Consider the following 22583-nt stretch of genomic DNA (forward strand, 5'->3'; position numbering starts at 1 on the left):
GTGATGTAATGGGAGATCTTGAAAGCCATTATAACATCGTTTTTAAGTTCTTGCTATTTTTTGAACTTTGGCATGGTATAATACGGATAATTGGACGGTGATTTTAACCACGGTGGTCGATGGTGAAATCTCGGGTAAAATAATTTGTACAGCTGGCCGAGCACGGCCAAGCCGATAGCCACCTAGCCCACGCTCACTTGTCCCTTGCTCGATGGACGATTTCCCCGCCCTAGCATCATTTATTTTGGCCACGTCGGTCAATGTACCCTACGCTTGCGCATAGAAATTATTATGCGACACCCAACGGATCTAAAATCCTGTCCGCTCGTATACACCATCACGCTCACCTAAATCAGCGACGCGACTCCTTAAACGAACGGATCGGATCAGTTAGTCAAACTGATCGACTAATGACAGGCGCAAATACAAACGTTATGCGCGCGTGCGTAAGATCATATATTAAATTGCCAGCTGGCTCAGCCGGCTCACATGGAACGCCGAAGGACCCACCGCCATTCCGCCCTCTATAAATACCTTTGCCCCCCTTCTTCTCTTTGCTTCTGCCCCGTGCTATTCATTTTGCTCTTGCTGTCTTTAGACGTCGCGTACCGCGCGACTGAGAGAGCGAGGAAGAGTGAGCGAGATGAAGGAAAAAAAGAAGGATGTCGCGGTTGAGGACCGAGCGGGGGACGAGAGCTACAACCAGTGGAAGGCTGCGATCCCTTTGGTCTATGACTGGTTCACTAACCACAACCTCGTGTGGCCTTCACAGTCCTGCCGGTACTCCACCCCGCCTCTCTCTCTCTCTCTCTCTCTCTCCCTCCCTCCCCCCGTTTTCTTTCCTTTTCTTCCTTTTTCTCTGTTTCTTGGTCATTCTAGGGTTTCGATCGAATGCTGGAGGGTTCGGGTGTTTAGGGTTTTGGTTCTTGTGTCTCCGTGGAAACCATCGGTTGTTGCTCCAGATAGGGTTTGATCGACTGCTAAAGAATTTGAGTGTCGAGGTTTTGGATTGTTGTTTTAGTTTTTTCTGTTTCTTGATTCTTGTGACGGTGACTGAACGAGAGTTTGTCTTCTGTACCCCACCTCCCCCACGAAAGAAAAAAACAAGAAAAAAAAACCGTGAGTTTGTCTTGACGTGACGTTTTTTAATTTTTGACGGATTTTCTTGTAAAGAATATTGCAAGAAGAAGAAAACGACCCAATGTTGGCACCAAGAAGAGGAACTTGAATTCTTGATGCAGTGCTGGTTGACGTCGTGGTAACTTCGATCAAGTTTTGGTTCTGGTTTCTTATTTTGTAAATCTTCTTTTCTAATTTCATTTGCATGCTCGGGGTAAATGGGGTGAAACTTAGTCAGGAAAAGGAAAGTAAGTTTTCCGTGATAATCTCCAGCCACTTGGGGGATAATGACGCAGTGTTGGTACCTTGAAGCTAATCCAGAAGGAAACTTGTTAAATGAGTAGAAGCCAGAAGGAAGGCGTCGTGGATCTTGATTATGATGATGATGATGATGGGGCACTGGAGGAGGATTTTGACGGCAGTAATGATGACGGAGGAGTATGAGAGGAATCTGGGGATTGCTGATGAAAAATTATCTATTATGTAAATTATAGGTGATTTAGCATTATCTCCCCTATTATAGGTGTTATAATAGGCTTATCTATGGGAACGTAGTCTTAGAAATCGATGTTAAAAGGAGCTTTGTAAATCCCCAATATAAAATCCAACAACTGCAGCATATGGAGGCAAGATATGCAAGAAACATGATTAAGTTAATGTGAGGTTAGCTTTGGCATCTACAAATTTGGAACGAAAAGATCAGGTAAAAATTTACTCTGTTTTAATGATTTAACATCATGCTTTAAATTAATATTTTTTTTTTTGAGATATGACAATGTCTACATTTGGTGTCAATGTGGTAGTACCGCCGCATTTTCATCATCTTACTTTTCTTACTTTTTCATGTCTTGTGGAATAAGGTGGGGCCCACAACTGGAGGAAGGGAAATACAAGAATCTCCACCGTCTCTACCTTTCTGAACGGGCAAGTCATCTTTAGTATTGTTGTTATTTTGGTTATAGAAGGATTCCTCCATTTTATTTTTTAAAATTCCTGATCAACGTAGTTCTTGCTTAAAAGCTTTAAAAATTGGCTATGTTCTGCTTCAGTGGTATATAATATTTTTACAGGGGTCTTATAACTGTTCTGGAACAAATAAAGGTGTTTAGTGCGTGTCTTTTCTGTATTGAACTAAAACTACAAAATGTCACACCTTATGTACTATGTTTTTTTTTTTCAGTTACGAATCATAGTGGTTTACTTTTGTCTGCTCTTTTGTACAGATTTGAAGTTGCTGGTATCTGAAGCAAAATGGTGTTCTCATTTGTTAATAAAAAATTAAGCCTTTGCAGGATGTCCGTGGCACATGACTTATGTGAACTTTGTAGCTAATGCTTTGGGAATAATGCCGAGTTTGAAATAACAATAACTTTATGTTTTCATTTAGCTTCCAACATCCTCATAACCTAAATCAATTATGAGAGAGCTATTAAGCAATTACATTGTCATGTGGCAAACTTAATTGAATTATATTTTTGCTAGTCGGAAGATCATATACATCAGATGTGGACTTTCTTGCTTCAGTGTCTTTTGCTTAACTAAATGTGATTTGTAAGTTGGAAGTATAAAGAAATATTCTCACAATTTAGTTATGCCCGCCTGCTAACACCCAGTTCTAATATAAAACACATGAATAATTAATAATTGGTGGTCAACTTGGCCCTTCCTCACTTGTAGATACCTTGTCCAAAGTTTCCTATCTTGGTCATTTTCTGCTGCATTTGCTGGGGACAAGCACTTCCTTTCCTTGCTACTAACTAGGTTATTTTAACTCAATTTTTCAGTTAAACAGTCTAGTTGCTACAATGTTCTATCATATCATCTGGGTAGTTGGATTTTCATTTTTAAGATCTAAGTATCTTATCTGCTTAGGAAGGTCTACTAGTACCATGGAATAAGTGGATATTACTATTAAACAACAATCAGAGTTACTTGTTTTGGATGCATCGTAGGTGCTTCTACTTATTATTTGGGAGCACCATTTCCTTGCTCGTGCAGCCATTCCTAATTTTGGTTACTTAGGAAAATGTCCAAGTGGAGTGTCGCATAATTTAAGCAATTGAAGCTTCTTTTTAGAACCTAAGTCCTTTTTTTCCTAATTGGAATGAGTTGCATATGATAACTTACTGAAGAATGATAGCTTTTCTAACTAATGTTGTGACAAGGAAGAACAAGCAAGTGTGTGAACTGATGTTGTTTGCCAGAACCAATTGACTAAAGCAATTCATAAGTACATCATAACTATGAGGGGAAACAGCAACAGATAGGGAAGCAGGGTTTTCATGCAGAGAGGTCCAGAGACAATCAAATTTGGAGTCTGTCAAGAAGGAAGAGGTAAAGACAGGGGAAAGACCATTCTGATAAAGAAGGCGATCTATCCATGTAAATTGTAGGGCCAAGCTGCCTGAGGTGCGGTAAAAAGGAAGCATGGGTCAATCAAATTAGCGTCTGTGTGAATGCCACAGATGGCTTTTTTGCCTGGGCTCAGACCAACTAAAACTGTAAGCAAACAGGATACAAACAGGTCACTTGGCAAAGAGGTGAGAAAGATCTCCTTGATCAGTGGCATTTAGAATAGGTCATAGATAAGTTTTGTTGGCATTTCTTGGAGGTAAAGTTCATGTAGAAGTAGTTTATAACAAGTTGTGTTTTTGAAAACGAAAAAAACTTACATCACCTCAAAAAATCCTAGACTGCTGTTTGGCTGCTCCTATATTAATATATAGATGTTGTCCCATGTATGCACGCACACATGCACTCACTAACATGTATATGTACATATTATGGATGTGCATATTTTTTATGCATTTATGTATGGATATCTGTGCACGCATGCATGTCCCTATAGATATGCCTGTGCATATGTTTCCTTCTATGGTAGATACCTAATATTGGCAACGGTGTGGAAAACGAATCAACGGAAATCTTTGGAAATGAGATTTTGCTGATACTTTTTCAACTATCTTACTTTGATGAAATGAGTACGACCAATTGTTATTTGTATTGTTGTTTGATAAATTAATATCAAGATTCTATCTTGTTGTGGTACTAAACAGAGTTTCTTTATCTAGCTTACCTTCTTTTTATTTGTTCCAATGGTCTTTTCTTTTATTACAAGGCCCTGTCATTTGTTAATACAGTTATCTGGATGATATATTACCTATTCATGTAAGCACTATATGGTAATGCTTAATTCAATTTCTTTTTCCAATTTAGTGAATGTGCTGTTGTCCATCATACTCGTATTTAGATGTTTGGCTGAAGCTACACATGAAAACAGGGAACATGGTGATATTATATCAACAATGTCTGATGACTTCTTATGTATAAAATTTTCAGACTGATGGCACCTTTCCAAACACTCTTGTCATATCAAACTGTGAAGTTGTAAAACCAAGGATTGCAGCAGCAGAGCACATATCAAAGGTTTTCTGTTGTGATTTTTTATTACGTTGTTCTCTACATTTGGTCATCTAGGCAGCTGGAAGGATTTCATGGCTGTTACTTCTTGAGCTTGCACTTTGGTGTAAAATGCAACTGTCTGTCTATTGCTTTGTATTCCTTTTACTAGATACGAACTCTTTGCTGATTAGTATTTATTGATCTTGGATATAGTGTCCAATCACAACCCACTTGTAGTACTGAAATTTTGCATAACACCGTTATTGGCTTCATATCTGTTCTTGCTTATGTTGGCTTTATTCTTCTTTTGGCATGAGATAATCTGATGAAATTTTCCATTTGCTATTAATAAAAAAGACTATTGCCTAGTTATGATCCTGGCAATCCAGGGTCCTGCGAGGGGAAGACTGGGGAAAGATCTAACATTTGGCATTTTTTTTGGACAACATGGCTGCCACAGGATTTGAACCCATGCCATTCCATTTGTAAGCCCAAGACTTTACCAATGCCCCAAGCAATTTCCCCCCTTTCGATTTATTATCAATGATATTCTCAAAATAAGTTCTACTTTTGATACTCATGGTTTTGAAACATGATAGCTTTTTGAAATGCTAGTATGAGTGGATTTTTGATAATCCATTTTACGATTTGTTCTTAATTGACATTTTTATAACTTGGCAGGTCTCAGAATCTTTGTTTTGCAGGACTTGAAACTTGCACTTTTAATCAAAATGTATATTGTTCTTTTGGACTGGACTAAAAATATGGAACATTTCTTTATAAATATTTAATAAATGAAACTTGTAATTATAAGAGGTACATTAACCTTTAACCAAGAAAATAAATCCATCTATATGTTTTTAACTTTGAGGATGAAGGTGCCGCTGATAATAGGGAAAAATAAGTCTTGGGGATGTTATGTTCTAAGAAAACATTTCAGGAATTTTGGATGCTTGGATGTTTATATCTCATATATGGATGTTTATTTCTAGAATGATGTGTTGCATGGGTTTCGATTGATATGAGCTCCGAGGCCTATAAAGTCACAAATTCTTTCTCCCTTCCTTGGCCTCCTTTCTTCCACTAAGTAGAACAGTGCTAGTTTATTATCTTAAACTCACTTAAACCTTTGATAACCATTCTGCATGTGCAACTTATCTTGTTTATTATGCGAAGCATGTGTAAGCTTCTTTTCTGACTTTTAGCAGTACAGGTAATCTTGTGTTACTTTCATGCATTTTTTATGTACTGATAGTACATCATGTTCCTCAGGATTTACCTGTTCTAGTAGTTTGATACATTCTTGGCATGAACTCTGGCAAGTTACCAAAAGATCACAAATTTTCAGCCTTCTTTCCCTAAAGATATTTTCTGATTTCTAGTTGTATGATCCAAGGTACAATGTGTAAACTCATATTAACATGACTATTTATACTTTGCACTGTTTGCAGTTCAATGAAGAGCACTGTTCCCCCTTCATAGACGAGTTTAAAACTATTATACATCCAGGGGAGGTAGGGCATAATTGTCTGAATGTTACTTCTTTTTCTATCTGATGTCTAGTTACCCCTTATGTAATTTTCTTCATGTCTGCACTGAATTGCATTGGAAAAAATTGATATCAGGGTTCCAAATCAAATAAATGTTGTTGTAACTGCACTGAATCACCATCAGTTAGCTTATGTGGAAATACCAGCTTATTTTGTTGAGTGTGCAAGCAACAACTAGCTTATTTAAATGTTATTAGTGTGAACTACTGATTAGATAATACAATTTATTCCTTGGCCTGTACCTTAAGCAAACAACATGCCGGGTTTCTCTTTGGTAATAAGGTGAGATGGACTTTTGACTACTTTGGATGTTATCAAGTTCCACAGGTATCAATTCCACAGGCTAATTCTTCCCCCAGATTGTTTTATATGTGCTTCCCTTTTGAATTATATTTAAATATTCCTATGCACAATTTAAGCTGCCAAAATATTATGAGATATGTTTAGGGAGTACAAATTTTATTCACTATTGATGCCAGATATTTTACAGGTTAACAGAATAAGGGAACTCCCTCAGAGTAGTAAGATAATTGCGACGCATACTGACAGCCCTGATGTATGTTTTTTGAGTTATTTAATTAGTTCCATCACATTGTTTATTTTGTCCGTGTGATGATTGGTGAACTATCATGAGTAATCTTGTAAAGGCTTGTGCAGGTACTTATTTGGGATGTTGAAGCGCAGCCCGATCGCCATGTTGCTCGCAATGTTTCAGAATCTCTTCCAGATTTGGTTTGTTATTTCTACTAATACTTCTTTACTCTCTCTCTCTCTCTCTCTCTCTCTCTCTCTCTCTCTCTCTCTCTCTCTCTCTCTCTCTTTTTGGGGGGGGGGGGGGGGGGGGTGGGGTATTTTAGAAAATTTGAGGAGGAGGGCTGTCTATGCTGTTGACTGTTTATCTACTTAACAGTATCATGATGAGAGAGGAAGACCATTGCATCGAGAAGCTTTAGTCTGAATGGAAGCAATTGGAAAGAATGATTCATAATTTGAATGCTTCATCTATGTATACTTGCAATTTATTAGCTAGTTTTCATCTTGCAGATATTGACAGGGCATCAAGATAATGCGGAGTATGCTCTTGCCATGTGCCCATTAGAGCCACTTGTACTTTCTGGAGGTTGGAGCACATCCATTCGATAGTTCTGTAGTTTCTTGTGTAATTTATCTTATACATAAATTTAAGGGGCTTACATAAGTTTAAGGGGCATCTTCAGTCCATTACATTTGATGCTTGTATAACATCTAATTCATGGTGGAGAATTTTATCATAGCATGAATTAATTTTCCTCCCTTGAACACTCAAATGCTGACGGATGTGCTTAGAACATTCATTGAAATTAATGTCCTTAATCTTTGAAATCTGGCAGTATTCATTTGGAAGTTCAAAAAAGTTGTGAAGTGATCAGAGACTTAATCTTTCACAAAACCTTAAACTTTCCAATATGGTTTAATCATACTGTGTGGTAAGGGGAGACAGTTATTACCTGGAGAACATTGGCAATAAGATAAAAGAATAGGGGATTCAAAAATCTAACTAAGATAAAAGAAAAGGGGATTCAAAAATCTAACTTTCATGCTTCTAAAAACAATTTTCAGCTGCTCGTGTCCCAACAAAAGAGGTATGAGTGCAATCATGGTTTATGTTTTGTCTACAAACTTATGGGGCTGAAGTGTATGTATGAGCTACTTATTTTAGTTTTCTTCTTTTGTTTATTTCTCTAGATGTTTAAAGGTTTTACTATAAATTAAATTAGATTTTATGTCTTCCAAGAAGTTTTAAATGCACTGCAATGTTAGAGGAAAGTAGATCTTTTATTATAAGTTTGGCTATTCTAGAAATAGAAAGCAGTATCCATTTAGATTGTATTTGTAACATTGCCAATTCTATATAATTCAAAAATTAAACTTTAAATATGATTTTTGTATTTAATGGAAAAGGGACTTTTGATTGCTCTAGTGCAAAATCACGAAGTGATAAATGATGTTGTATATTTTTTAACAAATTTTATTTTTCTTTATTTTGATATAGTTTTTAATTTGAAATGGTTACTTTTATTTTTAATATTTTTAACCAAAATCCTGAAAATTAAAGCTGAAACTGCAACTCATTGGGTCCAGCATAAACCAAAACCATGATTTTGAACCTTGAGTGCTACACATTGTTGATGCTGCCTTTTATGTTAAAGATTGATCTGCTGCTGGGGTTTGGAACTTTTGGAAGAGAATCTACTTGATAGTTGGCCCATGCTCCCGCTTGATTGCTTCTGCATCTATTTGAGGAACTATGCGTATTTAAAGAAGAATTGGAAACATATCATTATGATTGATGCCTCAGCTTGATAAACAGTCTTGAGATATATGTTATGAGCAATTGTTACAAGGAAGACTTGGTTCATTAATAGAAGATGCAGCTACCAGCAGAAGCAAATCCAATTCATATATCTTTACAGAGAGTTAACAAGATTTAATGTAATAAACCCGGTGGGAGAATGACTGGTAGTGTCCTCCAGATGATGTTAGATGGTTAGACAAATGAAGCACAATGTTCTCTCCCACCCTCTTGGGGAGGGGGTTTCTGATATTTCAATACCAGTGGGTTAGGGCCACTTGCTTTGGTATAACCAGTGAGAAGTTAAATGTCAGTCAGACACAATTACACCAACAATTGTGGCTCATTTTTGCATTGTTTTTTCACAAAAGCATACGACTCTTATGTAATTTCAGTTACACTTAGTTTTATTGACAAGAAGTAGTTTGCTGTTATATGATATTAGTTATTGATCAAAACTAATTTCCCTGTCTTTCCAAGTTGCTGAGGTTGATTTAACTAATGTTACTCTTATTTACATATCTTATCATCCAATTGGAATGGGATCTCTTTTGCTATCTTCCCCTCTATGCATTTATTTCAACCAAGGTTATTGTTATGTAGGGAAGGACAAGTCAGTTGTCTTGTGGAGCATACATGATCATGTATCTGTTCTAGCAGAGGCTTCATCTGATAAATCTCCTGGGGTGTCTCCTGAGAGTTTGAGTAATAAGCAGTCAATAGAAGCTGGTGATGAGAAGAATTCAGAAAGTCCAACTATTGGACCACGAGGTGTATTCCAGGGGCACGAAGACACTGTTGAAGATGTGCAGTTCTGCCCTGCTAGGTAATTAAGCAAGCACCCTACTGTTTACATGATATATCATGATCACGTATACATTCTGCGAACTGCTTTGATGCATACTACTTTTTTTAAAAGAAAAGTTGAGCTTTTGTGTCCTGAAACTTTGTGGTTAAATCATTTTACCTTTTTTTTTTTTTTTTTTTGGTGAAATGCAATACCTTCTTGGGTTGTTGTTCCATTATTGACATTTTCTTTATTGTGCTGTAGTCCACAGGAATTTTGTAGTGCAGGTGATGATTCTTGCATCATTCTATGGGATGCTCGTGCTGGTACCAGTCCCGTCACAAAGGTATAGATGCTTTTTCTTTTTCCTTATATTCTTTTTTTTGAAAATCTTCATGCGTATTTGTAGCTTGAATTGAATCTTGTTTTATTTGCATGGGATGAATGCCACATGATTCGCTATTAATTTACTGATTAGCTAAAAGCTTTCTTGGAAAGCTTTAGGCTCTGATTGGCAAAGCTTTTGGGGAGCTAGAAAGCACTTTCTAGCCCTCCAAAAGCACTTTTGGACGGAGTAATGTTTGGTAAAAAGAATCTGAAAGTCGTTTTGGCTTTTGCCAAAAAGCTGAAAAGGTCTATTTGGAAGAAGCTTCATTTTGGAGCTTCTCCTCAAAAGTGGTTTCTAACATATGTTGGAAAGCTATTTTGTCTTTAATAAAGTTTGTGTTGACCAAAATGCCCATGAAAAAATATATACTTGATATGATATTCTATTCTATTATATTATATCACACTATATCATATCATATTATATTATTACACTATAAATATAATATATCATATCATATCTTATTATATTGCATTATATCATATCAATATTATATTATATTATTATACTATATTGTATGATATAAATTTGTATTGCAATATATTACATTTTATTATCCTCTATTGTACAATAGTATGTAATGTCCTTTATTATCATTTTCTCATGCAAGTTTGGTTGCCAAACATATATTAAAGTTTTACAACACTTTAGAAATATATTTACCAAACAGCAAACTGTTCTTTATAAAAGCTCCATTACTAACAACAATCCCAAACATGGCCTTACTATGTCAAAGTTGCTTGGCGATGTGGCTTTTACTGCTGAAAAATCGTGTTATGTATATTATTTAGGATATCCACAGAATTTTCTGATGCAACTTGATGTTGCATTTTTTTATTGCTCTTGACTGAAGTAGCTCTCCAGCTTTCAGCTAATCAATTCCTGCAAAAAATTATTAGATATGATACATCTGACTGTTAAATTATCTGGTTGCATCTAGAACAATGTAATATTTCTACGTCTTCTGACCTAAACAGTTTCATAGCTAGGATCTCCCCCCTTCCCCTACTTCCTTCCCCTGCTAAGTTTTCCCTCTCTTAATCATCATTAGAAGTATTGAAATGGAGTACCATTTACAAAGGACATGGGCAAACTTGCAATGGCATTGCCAGGATTGGTTGGTCAATTTGGACAAACCATATGTTGGCCCCAAATAGTTGGGATAAAGCACCATCACTATGATTGTATTTGTTTCTCGAAATTGACATATGATAGGTATTCATGATGATGAATTCATGCTAGGTAGTAGAACAACCTAGTAACATACTTAAGTCTGATTATAATTTGGACTTTTTAGTCAGCTTTGAATTCCTTTTACTCATTTTTGTTTGAGAATTCCAATTTATCTGTGCCTAAAGTCGAGCCAACTATGAGATAGGCAAAAGTAACCCGGCTTGAAGGTTCATACGGATCTTGTGAAAGCTAGCTCAAGAGGTTGTCCTAGCTTGTAAGATACAGACCAATCTCATCCCTCACCCAAACCTCTGGAAGTAAATAACTGGTATCCCAACTCTCTTTTACCGCTAGCTGAGAGAGAGGAAAGGTGAAGAGCTGGACTTTAGTATTAGGGTTTGGTACTGGCTCGTTTTCTCTATGGATAAAGAAGAATGGCAATTAAAGGTATTAGTTCCTGCTTGCCCATGTCATATACATAATAACATGAGCCCATGTTAGTTGTATAAATAAAAATCTTTTAAATAGAACAGATGGGTTTCATGTCAGTTAATATAAATTTTATAACAGTATAATTATATAATTGTTGGGGCATGTGTAGCTTATGTAGAAATTTTAAGTGAAAGTTCTGTTTCCATTTTTTTAAAATTTTGCAAGCAGCCAAATATTTATGAAAAGATGCCATGAAAAGTTTATTAGTTGGTAAAATAAAAAACTTGGTCTTGGGAAACTTTTTTGAATAATGGAGCCCTGTTTGGTTCCCTAATTATTTTAGTTGGGATATTTGAATCACTGTTTCTAAAAAGGTATTTAGTCCTTGTTAACCTGGTTGATTTATTTAACGAAAAACTATTTAACTTCTCAGATTGGTCAACTTTTACATGTTTCAATGAAACAACAAGATATTATTTATAACAAGTAGTTTTGTTGGTTGGTTAATTGGCCGCATGTTATTCATGAAATGGGTTCTCTCACTGAATATTTTTAAATTGCCTTATGCCGAATGACTGCCAAAATGTCCCCTCAGTTGTTTTTTGAAGTCCCAAATGCACCCATTGTCGAGGCTTGTTCAGGTGTCTAAAACGTTGTTTGGCTGAATGAAGCTGAACAAAGCTTAAAGGGTGGACTTCATTTAGGTTTGTTCAAGTTTATCCAGGAGCCGAACAGTGCCTAGAAATTATCTGATTATAGAACAGTGGGTCTATTCTCTATTTTATATCTTAGTACAGAAGTTAAACATAAACAGATGAGTTTACTAGGAATTTACATTAGAGATAAAGTCCATTCCAATATCATGCTTATGTGCAAACAAATCAGGATTGTGTACATGATTGTAATGCCATTTATGAAATTTAAGCATTTTTGCTCTACTTGCTGATGGGGACATTTTTGGATATTATCATATTATAAAATTGATATTTCATGTGTTTTTCCAAGTATCCTATATATTATAGTCATGCTGGCATGGGCTGGCATTATCTATATATTATAGTATATAATGCATGGCTCGTTGTACTGGCCCGAAATAGATAGAATAGGGCATATAATACCATACCAGCCCGAATTGGATGGTACAGAGCATACCGTACCACACTGGTTTGGTACCAGTACACAGTTTGGGAGGCGTACTGAGTGTCAGTATGCCAAAAATATGCCGTACTGTACCAACATAATACTAGTGTGGCTCCGGTATGGGGTCCGGTACCGAGTCAGCGAACCTTGATATAATGTATTACTATATTCCTATGCTAAGATGGCTAGGAAAGCCTTATCTTTTTTCATTTTAACTATGTTTCACTGCTTTCTAGTTGAAAGAAGAAAATTTATAGTGTTTAAATGATTTTAAAAAGATTTTTTGAATCCATAAAATTTATCTAGCATACAGGAAGAACTAATGATGTGTGCTAATTGCTGATAAATAAGTCCTAAACATGCATGTAGCAATATCAAAATGTATTATACAAATAGTCAGGTCTCCGACACTGGTACAGTGTGTCGATACTCAATACTGTACCATTTTGGGGAAAATTGGTACAAGGTTTGATACCAGTATTTGAAACCCTGCGCTGAATTATATAAATTCTTTCATGTATCTTAGAAGTCTATGACTAATATTCTTGCATAGCTGATAGTCCACTAGATAGACAATACAAAGCGAGTTCCTTAAATGCAAAATACACCAATGTGGCTGGGCATTGATCTGTGTTGTGGCATATGACTATTGTTCATTATTGTTACGCATTCATACATCAGCAATGCATGTATTCTACAACAAGCGTCGTGCGAACGGATAGTTCAACCCTTGTTTCCTTATTCAATTATTTGATGGGATAAATATTGTATGCCATAATAGATTTCAGTTTAAAAGAAGTGATTATTGTGATGTTTTCCCCCTTATATGAGATGCATCAAATGGTGTGATTCGGGCATAATATGCAATGCTTTCTCCCAAGATAGCTTCCAACCATGATGTGTTGCTAGTTACTATGAATTTTCCTCTAACCCATAAAGTTCTGCAATGGTATTATGGTTAAATATATTTCATGTGTTTTTCTTCATTTTTCAATTTTTTTGCTTTTTTAATATCTCCAGGCATTGATGTTGTTATTGCACTCATAATGTGAATGACCAGGTTGAAAAAGCTCATGATGGTGATATTAACTGTGTTGATTGGAACCCTCATGATGTGAATCTTATTTTAACTGGGTATGATAGCTTACCATACCCCCACTCTATCATCTTCAGCTTTCCAACTTCCCTTAGACGCTGCTTGAATTTTGCAATTGTTACATGTATGACCTTCTTTCAAGTTATTGAATTGTATTACTATGGCATGTTTACAGATCTGCAGATGGTTCTGTTCGTATGTTTGATCGCCGAAACCTCCTAACTTGTGATGGTGCTGGATCACCTGTACATAGATTCGAATTGCATAAGGCTGCTATTCTCTGTGTTCAGGCATGATTCCTTTTTCTTGGTTTATGTCTTCATGTTTGTTTTGTTGTCACATGTAGAGTTTGTAACATTTATCTCGCTTCCAGTGGTCTCCTGACAAAGCCTCAGTTTTTGGAAGCTCTTCTGAGGATGGTTTTTTAAACATCTGGGATTATGAAAAGGTATTGTGCTGCTAGTATTTAGACAACAGATTTCTGATTCTTAACCTTTTTTAGATGAAATTGCAGCTTTTACTTGCTTTATTAGATATTTTCCTTTCTTAATGGACGATTCATCCAAAGGAATCTGGCATTTATCCTATTTGAGGACTCATTTTTTGTATTTCTTTTTTGGGGTGGGATTGCAGTGCAAAAGTAGGTGATTTTGTAGTTGCTTGAAGAATTACAATTGAGAACAAAATCAAAGTAAAGAAATGGATCTGCCAACTTCTATTTTTATTTCCCTTAGTATCCTTAGGCTAGAGGTCCAACTAACATACACCGTGTTTTTGTATGTTTTTTTTTGTTAGTTCTATGGAAGGGCAAGATACACGTTGGATTCATCCACCGATTCCTTTCCTACTTATCAACCATGTTTTTGTACATGTCCTCTCATTAATATAAGACTTGATGCTCTCTTTATTGTCCATCTTATTAAATTATTAACATGTAGTCTTTTTTAGGAAGTTAGGACCATCTATTAGATTTAATCACAATGTGGCCTAAGCTGTAACAATCATTACTTGGACAAGTCTCATGATCACTTTTCTCAAAGGGCCCCTGCGTAAGTGGATTAGCATTTAGTAAGCAAATGAGGAATAGGTAATTGCATTGAAAATATCCATCCTCCAGTTCTCTACTATTCTCTGTTTGATGTGTTATTAGCAAGTAATGCAAGGCCTATCTAACATGATGAATGGATGTATTATGCTAAAATTAGCCAGAGGGGGGATCAAATGTCATGGACTATCTTGTGCAATCTCTCATGGAATATTTATTATACGAACTTTTTTCCTAAATATGTGATTATCTATTGTAATCAGGGTCGGCGGAACCATCCCAAACTGAGCGTTTTCTGCCGTCTCAAGCCATACCGGTGGCTCACCGATATGGTTCCAGCAATGAAAATGAAACCTATTGCTAGAATCGGAGAAAGAGAATGAAAGAGAGAGCAAGCGGGGGAGGGGGAGAGAGAGGATGGGATGCCAGCGGAGGGACTCCTGTTTTGTTCGAAACAGGAGAACCTGCAGCCTCCACCAGCCTCCGCCAGTGTCTGCCAACCTCCTTTGGCCCTCCCTCCCCTGCTCTCTCTCTCTCTCTCTCTCTCTCTCTCTCTCTCCCATGGTCCTCTCTCGGTGCAGACTCTGTGCCGAGTCGTCCCGCCGAAGAACCGGTACGATACCTGGTACCGGTTCCTCCAACTTTGATTGTAATCATTATCCATGTTAGAAAAGCAACTTGTTTTTTAGTGATTAATTAATTGTGGCTTTTCTTAAATCTCTTGATTGAGGCTAATGATTTTAATCTTATTCTGGTCAGCGGGTGGAACTTTGCGGGGTTGAATTTGGGACAGATTTGAGAGCTTGGTTTTAGTACTTTATTCTGATGAGCAGTATGTTTCGGGGCTTAAGCTGATGAAAGTGGAGAGGTCGAGGAGAAGGGAAACAATTCGATGTTAGCTTTTTTAAGTCCTTTTGTTGATAGTTTCTATCGTGGGGCTTTCAAAAAATAGTTTGTCAAGTATTGAGTAGCAATATAAATTGTAATTGAATAGGACTCAAGCCTTCGAAATGGTTAGATTGATCCATCTTAGCCTATTGACCATCTACTAATTTGATCTTTTGCTTGTGCTTTTTCCGCCTGTTGCAGGTTTTCATTTTTCATTTATTTCAGCTGGCAGTTTGCCATTCTTCCTCTTGTCTTTTCTTTCCTTTTAAGTACAGTAGCTTGTTTATTGTTTTAATTGTTTTGTTTGACTAAGATGGTGGAAATATCCCCATCACTTCATATTTGAATGTGTTTCCATATTGACCTTGCAAAACAGGCTTTGATATGTCAGATATTATCTGAGCCACACAGTTTTACCTGCATTCCATGACATTTTAAAACATGAAGATCTTGTCTTAGTAAAGCTATTTTGTTTAGGTTGGTAGAAATGACGGTGTTGCAAGGAGGGTGGCTAATGCCGCATATGGTCTTTTCTTTCAACATGCAGGGCACAGGTATGTGGCATCTATCATATATGCAGGAGTTAAGTAAATTTTAACTGAGCTACACTACTCTAATTGGTCATGCTTCTAGAAATTTATGATTTGGCCATTGTTTTGAACTATAGGCTATTTAGATTAATAGGCACGATAAGTTTCAGGCTTTCAGCCCTCTGGGTCTATAGAGGAATGCCATGATAACCAGTATTTATTTGCTAATGTCGTTATTTGTCATTCCCTTATTTAGTATAAGCACTTTCTTGTTTGTCCAGTTGTAGAAAACTTGCTATGTGTGTATGAATTTCCATGGGAATAGCATTCATCTAATTCTTGGTTTTTTCTTGATTTTTTGTGATGATGAAGCATGTAATAGACTGCATTGTAATGGTGTGGCTTAGCTAAGGGTTTGCCTTTTGGATATCTTGGTTTTTGGGTGTGGCTTGAGTAGCACTAGATTGAAATGGATGTGCAAGTGCAATCTGTCTACAAGATTAATGTATTAGGTACTTTTGGATGGTGCGGGCCCCATATGGCACATAATGTGAGTTTCACACATCTGAAGTCCAAGGTGATGCATTTCGCATATAAATAGTTTTGGTCTAGATTTGTGTCAATCTAGCATTCCACATGCTTATATTGATGCTCTGAAAATTTTCAACTGGAAAGTTTAATTTTAATGCGTATAATAATAATTATTGTTAATAAATGGTTTTAGTTTTACAAAATCAACATTTCTTGACCATGATATAACCTTTATCATCAAATGTATATTCCAACTGTTGACACTGGTAATCTTTGATCATTTGCTTTTTGACTTACAAGTATTGAGTTTTTCTTGGTGGAACATTCTCACAATGCATACCTTCATCACTACTATCTCGTTTTCATCATGCCTATCGTGTTGGTGTCATCATACTGTTGCACAAGGTGCTGTTACAATCCTGTATCATTGCTGCCTCTGTGCCCCCATTATTGCTTCCTCCTTGCTACCATTACCATTACAATTACCACCATCCCATCTTTAGATGCATATAATTGGCATGTGGTTTGAGACAATTTGATAGGAATTGCAGGGTACACAAGATCTATGCTGGCAACAACCATGTGGGGAGTCATTGGTAATCTTGCATGTGTGGGAAGATTGTGGTGAGGGTGGTGCTAAATTTGTAGTTTAATGAGATACTCAAACCTGAGGTGTCTGGCCTTTGTCATGATGGATTTCTGAAGGATCGTGTATATCAGCTCAAACATGATCTTGGCCCCATTTTATGACATCCAGCTTGTATTCTCTCCTCATGTAGACTATTTGATCTATGCAACTATATGGTTTGCCACATTTGAGGCTACATGAGTCGTGTATTTACATATCCCTCTAGCATTGCCCTTTTGATAAATATTGAAATTTATTACAAAAATCGAATTTAAATAAAAATTCACAAATTTTCAAAAGTTTCTCTAATGGGCATTATTGCATTACCGTTTACTAGAATGATGCATGAGTGTTCTTTTGGCATATTATTTCTTCCCAATTTTTTTGTTTGATGAGCTCCAAGAGTCATTTCAGTATTTCATTTTGTTTATATTCTAACTTTTTTTGAAGCTAAAATTTGGTGTTATTTTTAATTGAATTCCTGATGCTTTACTACTGTATATGATGCCCTATCTCAAGCATAAATTTTGCTACTCCTTGGTGTAAGGTCTAGATTCATGGTGGTGTTAATCCTATGGCAACCATAGATTGGACCTATCCAATTTTTACAGTATGATAGTTTTCTGTTCACGGATTAACTGTACCTACCATTTTTTCATGGGGTCAATATCAGAAAATCTTATTATATTCATTTATTTTCTGCATTACATTGTCTCCCTTGTTCCGAAGTTTTCTTGTCTATCCGATGAGGCCCTCCCTTTTTTCAATTTATCTGTGGAAAAATTAAGAAAATAAGGGATAATCATATCAAAAAATTTCCCTATGGTATCTTTAACACTATTTTTTATTTTAATGTGTATTTTATTTGTTTATAAAATATATTATTTTCAGAATAAGTTAATTATTAAAAATAACACAAATAATTTCTAGAAGAAAAATTTGTGTCATGTTTGCAATTTTAGTATGTGCATGCCACTAAATTGTTGTTGGATGTGGACCAGTTTCAGCTGCGCACCTGAACTTACATCCAAAATTTGCATGAACTAACTCTATTTAAGGAACTTGAAGCTTGTAAAAAAAAATACTAAAACAAAAGAAGTTACAAAAAATGGAGATAACAAAAAAGTGTTAAAAATATGCAAGAAGGGGCATTTCGGTACAATACGTATTTAAGAGGCTCAAAAGGCCTATTTATGGCAATGAGATGACAATATCAAAGTTAATGATATTGTGATTCAATGACTTACATGTATTTAAAGAGATGATAATTTTTACTCTGTACTGCATGCTTCTTCCTGTAGGTAAGATGTTATGTATGTTAAGGCAGTGAAATTGAATATAAGTGACTGCTATATGAGCTATCATTAGCAAAGTCAATTAAGCTTGTTGTTTGGTAATGTCCTCTGTGCTTCAGCTGATGAGTCTGTATTGACTTATTTACATATATATTTTTGTGTGAGGACACAGAGATAAAGTTGTTGATTTCCACTGGAATGCATCTGACCCATGGACAATAGTTAGTGTTTCTGATGACTGCGCACGTGTCAATGGAGGTGGGACAGTACAGGTAAGTGATTTAAAATATATTTCTGTATAAAGTTCAAAAATGGCTTATTCCTGAAATTGCTATTAGAATTCTTATCAATTGACAATAACTTTGCATGTGGCTTTGTGGTAAAACGTGATAGCCATTGATTCCTAAAAACTTAGGATCTAAAGGTCAACTGATTTAATGCTCTAATGCAGATTTGACCTAAAAGATTTGCTTTTAGAATTTGCCTACTATTACCTGTTCCAACCATATTGCTTGATTCTACCTATAAATTAAGAAGCGATTGATATCTTTATTGTTTGCTTTTGGATCTATTTTCACATATAGCATGGTGACTAATGCAGATATGGCGTATGAGTGATTTGATTTACAGGCCTGAAGAAGAGGTTCTGGAAGAGCTGGAAAAGTTTAAGGATGATATACTTTCATGTTCATCTGAGACCTGAATGTGACAGCTGCTTCAGCAGAATCTTTTTTTTTTTTTTTGGTTACAAGGGGAAAATGTTCTTCCTAGTTTGCTCGAACAGTTTGACACTTTTTGATCTTCGAGCATGTTCAGCTATAAAAAAATGATTGACGATGCTAGTCCATCAGGTATGTTTTGTGGTGAACAGCTGATTAAGCGAGCAAAGGTGAAACTGCTTTCCTACTGACAATCTCCTTTTTAATTTACCTCCCTGCATCTTAATATTTGGTGGGTTTGGTTAATTCATTGTAAGCTTCTTACCTCAAGTGTTGACGTGAATGGTATTGCGATCCCACCCTCTCTGCTGGTCGATGGGTCCGGCTATATCAATAGCCATTTGAGACCATGCTGTGTCCTTTCCATTTTGCAGCTAATTTCTTTCTGCCTTTTGAAACAGTCTTGAGTCTCTAACAGTTGCTGGAGGACTACTTGCTTGTAGAATGTTCCAGAATGTTTGAAAACTCAGTTTTGGTTTTGGGTTAGCTGAATTTTTGGAGTTCTGGCTCTAGCAGTTTCGGCAGTCTTAGAAGATGCGCTCCAAGTTTTTGGTGTTTCAGTAAAAAAAGAAAATTCAAAAATTGAAAAAGAGAAAAATGAAAAAGCCAATAAAGTTATTGCACAATATTTTAGAGTAACTTGTATCATGTAGGTTCTTTATCTCTGTACTTTCAAAAATTTTAGGTTGAAGGCAATATTGCATTAGGTGGTCAGTTATGGTAGTATCTTATGCTGTTAATATGGGCATAAAAACATGTATGTTTGCATACATACTATGTACTTTTTTATCTTCAGTTGTCACAACTTTACTAAACTTTATTTTTAGTAGAGCTCTAGAATATATTGAAGTAGTAGGGCTTTCATTTTTGTCATATTTTTGAGGTTTAGTTGCTGTAACATCAAATTCATGCAATTGTAGAATGTTATTTATTTTATGTAAAAAAATAAGTAATTCGCGTCACCTTTGTCTTTATAAACTATTTTAAGAAGCATTTTCACGGATATCTCAGCAAATCAAGTGTCAAATTTAATATATATATATATATATATATATATTATTAAACTCAAGAAAATGATAGAAAAGCTATTGCTAATTAGTACTTCAGAGGTGTCTCGGTGGGTGTTTTGTGCGCGTGGGTGTTTTTTTGTGTGGGGTGGGGTGGGAGTTGCTGTTGCTATGTTGCAATTGTAGATTAGGATCAGTCTCGGCTGAAACTTAAAACCATGAAATGCTATTTTGATTCGTGCAAAATGGTTCTGACCAGCTGCATGGCTGTCTGGCAGAAGTGGCAATGAATTGAGTACAACTTGTGATGCCCTTTCGGCTGCTTTCTTGTCACAAAAAAAAAAGGAAAAGGAAAATAGTAAATCCCTTCTCTTTTTTGTTATGCAAATTGGAGTTACTGTGCAGGCATTTTTAAATCTGCCAGATTTTTGAAAATGTTGTTGGGCATGGTGCCAAGTTAGGCAATTTTGCACTTTCCATGCAAAATTGTGCACTCATGTTATATAATTCCATCCAAGTACAGATGGGTCACGTGATTGCAACAAAATCAGTATAATTCCATCCAAGGGCCGGGGCAATGTTTTTCGGAGATGGGTGGATGATAAATTTAGTAATGCCAGGCCATATAGATTTGTCAGGTTATTCTTAGGCGGATGGACTACGGCAGCAATCAGTGAAATGGTGAATCTGAACTTTGCAGCTTTGACCTAGAAGCATATGGAGTCTGCAACAGTAGAAATAAAAGATCAACGAACCGAAAGATTGATCTTTGCACCCAGATGTAACCATGAGGTAGTAAGAACAACTTCTCAATACGACTCCTTCCTCTTTAGGTTTGCAAATTGTAATGAAAATCTGTGCTGCTCCAGTGCCTTCAGAAATTTTTGTTATTTCATGTCTTTATTTCAATCCAATTTGTTGCTCCACATACCGTAGCAACTATTGGCACAGTGTTACTAATGTTAGGGGTGATCGATATTGCAGACTTCCAATTTGAGAATCGCAAGGAGAGATCTAAGAACTCATTTTCCTTCTTGAAATCTTACATGTGGCTTACTATCTTCTCTACTGGGTGATGGAGTTAAAGACTGGATGTCAATGGTGATGCCTTTGCATTCAATCTACAAAAAAATTCCAGCCAGTCCTAGTATGTTGTCTCCAAGAAGATCTGACCTATGCCATTGAAGTGACACTACAACTTGGATACTGTTGTGCTTTGTTGCAAGGAAGATGAAGGAAAAATCTGACAATTTCTTCTAGTAGAGTTTCGCACATTTCAGTAGGCTCTAGAGTCAGTCGAGACCAAATTAATGAGTTGGCTACTTGGAACGGAGCTGGGTGGTCAGATAGCAAAATGGAAAAATTGAAACCGTGAGCCTGATGACATTGTTGGAAAGGTGATCACATATGATGAGGGGGATTTCTGAATTGGAAGTAAAAGGGTGAAAGTTTAGGAAAGATGACTTTGATGGTTTATTGGATTGGGACTCTCAATTTGCACCACTGAATACAGCCTGACCACACCTATTCTTTGGTTGTTCATAATTTTTCGTTTTCCTTATAAATAGATGCGTCATTTTCACTCTATTGTTGCTTAAAGCAAAGCATGTTTATACAAGCAATGCTAGTTTATTAAACATAGCTATTTTTTTTTAAACTAATGCTCATTCTGTATTGGTATTCAAGTCGTGCAAAACTTATTGTCCTTTTTAGTACTGTTCTTCAAGGAGATTTTATGTTGCAGTTGTTTGGCAGAAAATCTTGGACTACTCGCCAGCATCTTTTCCACTTGTGCCTAGTAGCATTAATGTGATTGACGATCTATGGAGTTAACATACGGCATCACAAGGGAGTGAAGCTTATATATAAGATGATACCTAGGGGGAAGATTTGCTGAGCAAGTTAAAAAGAAAAGGGTTATTTGACGTTCTAAAGAAAGGGGCGAGTAAGATTAGGGGACTAGATGTAGTAACGGCTTGGGTTGGATTTGGGTTTTAGGAAACCTAGACCCTTTAGGTTTTGGGCCTAAATTTGTCGCATACCGGCCCATTTAAGTATCAGGTCCGGTCTGGGTTTGGGTAATAAAATTATCAGGGTGGGTTCGTTTATGTTAAGACTAGTACTCTACCCTGTGCATTAGGTTCGATTGGGTGTGGATTGGACTCAAGTTCTCATTGCATACCAAACAATTCTTGAGCAATTAATCAAGTTAAACCATCTGTGCTTTGAGAAGTTTATCGATGAAATATCTAACCACATTACTTGATAGTCAACCATATAACATCGATTGACCAAAAACTGAAAAAATAAATTAAAGTCAAGTACAAACTCCCAAACATGCACTGACATGTGGTATCTTGTATTCTCTCTACAATGATAGATTATAGAACAAAGTTTATCAATAAAAATATCCAATTATATGCTCCAAAAGTTAAATCATGAACAATAACCACTTAATAAATATAACAATGATTAACAATCATATAAAACCTAAACATGTTCTTAATATGTGACGTTTTTC

General features: G+C 36.1%; 1 protein-coding gene across 2 annotated transcripts; it reads left to right on the forward strand.

Annotated features, from left to right (window-relative positions):
* Positions 1 to 540: 540 nt before the first annotated feature.
* On the forward strand, positions 541 to 19301 carry LOC103709571 (WD-40 repeat-containing protein MSI4-like). Of its 2 annotated transcripts, none has more exons than XM_008794998.3 (15): positions 541 to 780; positions 1980 to 2043; positions 4459 to 4545; positions 5973 to 6035; positions 6562 to 6627; positions 6729 to 6803; positions 7116 to 7191; positions 9007 to 9229; positions 9455 to 9536; positions 13384 to 13457; positions 13595 to 13709; positions 13793 to 13867; positions 15830 to 15906; positions 18509 to 18608; positions 18938 to 19301. In XM_008794998.3, the coding sequence occupies exons 1-15, from the start codon at positions 644 to 646 to the stop codon at positions 19037 to 19039; spliced, it is 1416 nt and encodes a 471-aa protein (XP_008793220.1). In that variant the 5' UTR covers positions 541 to 643; the 3' UTR covers positions 19040 to 19301. The 2 variants fall into 2 exon arrangements, with proteins under 2 accessions (XP_008793220.1, XP_038986339.1); XM_039130411.1 differs by having other exon boundaries at positions 18967 to 19301.
* Positions 19302 to 22583: the final 3282 nt, after the last annotated feature.

This window comes from Phoenix dactylifera, chromosome 9 (assembly GCF_009389715.1).
Source record: "Phoenix dactylifera cultivar Barhee BC4 chromosome 9, palm_55x_up_171113_PBpolish2nd_filt_p, whole genome shotgun sequence".
Classification (NCBI taxonomy): domain Eukaryota; kingdom Viridiplantae; phylum Streptophyta; class Magnoliopsida; order Arecales; family Arecaceae; genus Phoenix; species Phoenix dactylifera.

Excerpts from the sequence above, each read along its gene's own strand:
- LOC103709571 (XM_008794998.3), top strand. The coding sequence starts at position 644 with ATGAAGGAAAAAAAGAAGGATGTCGCGGTTGAGGACCGAGCGGGGGAC. Across the intron at positions 7,192-9,006 it reads GCCACTTGTACTTTCTGGAG|GGAAGGACAAGTCAGTTGTC; the intron begins GTTGGAGCACAT and ends ATTGTTATGTAG. Across the intron at positions 9,537-13,383 it reads GTACCAGTCCCGTCACAAAG|GTTGAAAAAGCTCATGATGG; the intron begins GTATAGATGCTT and ends GTGAATGACCAG.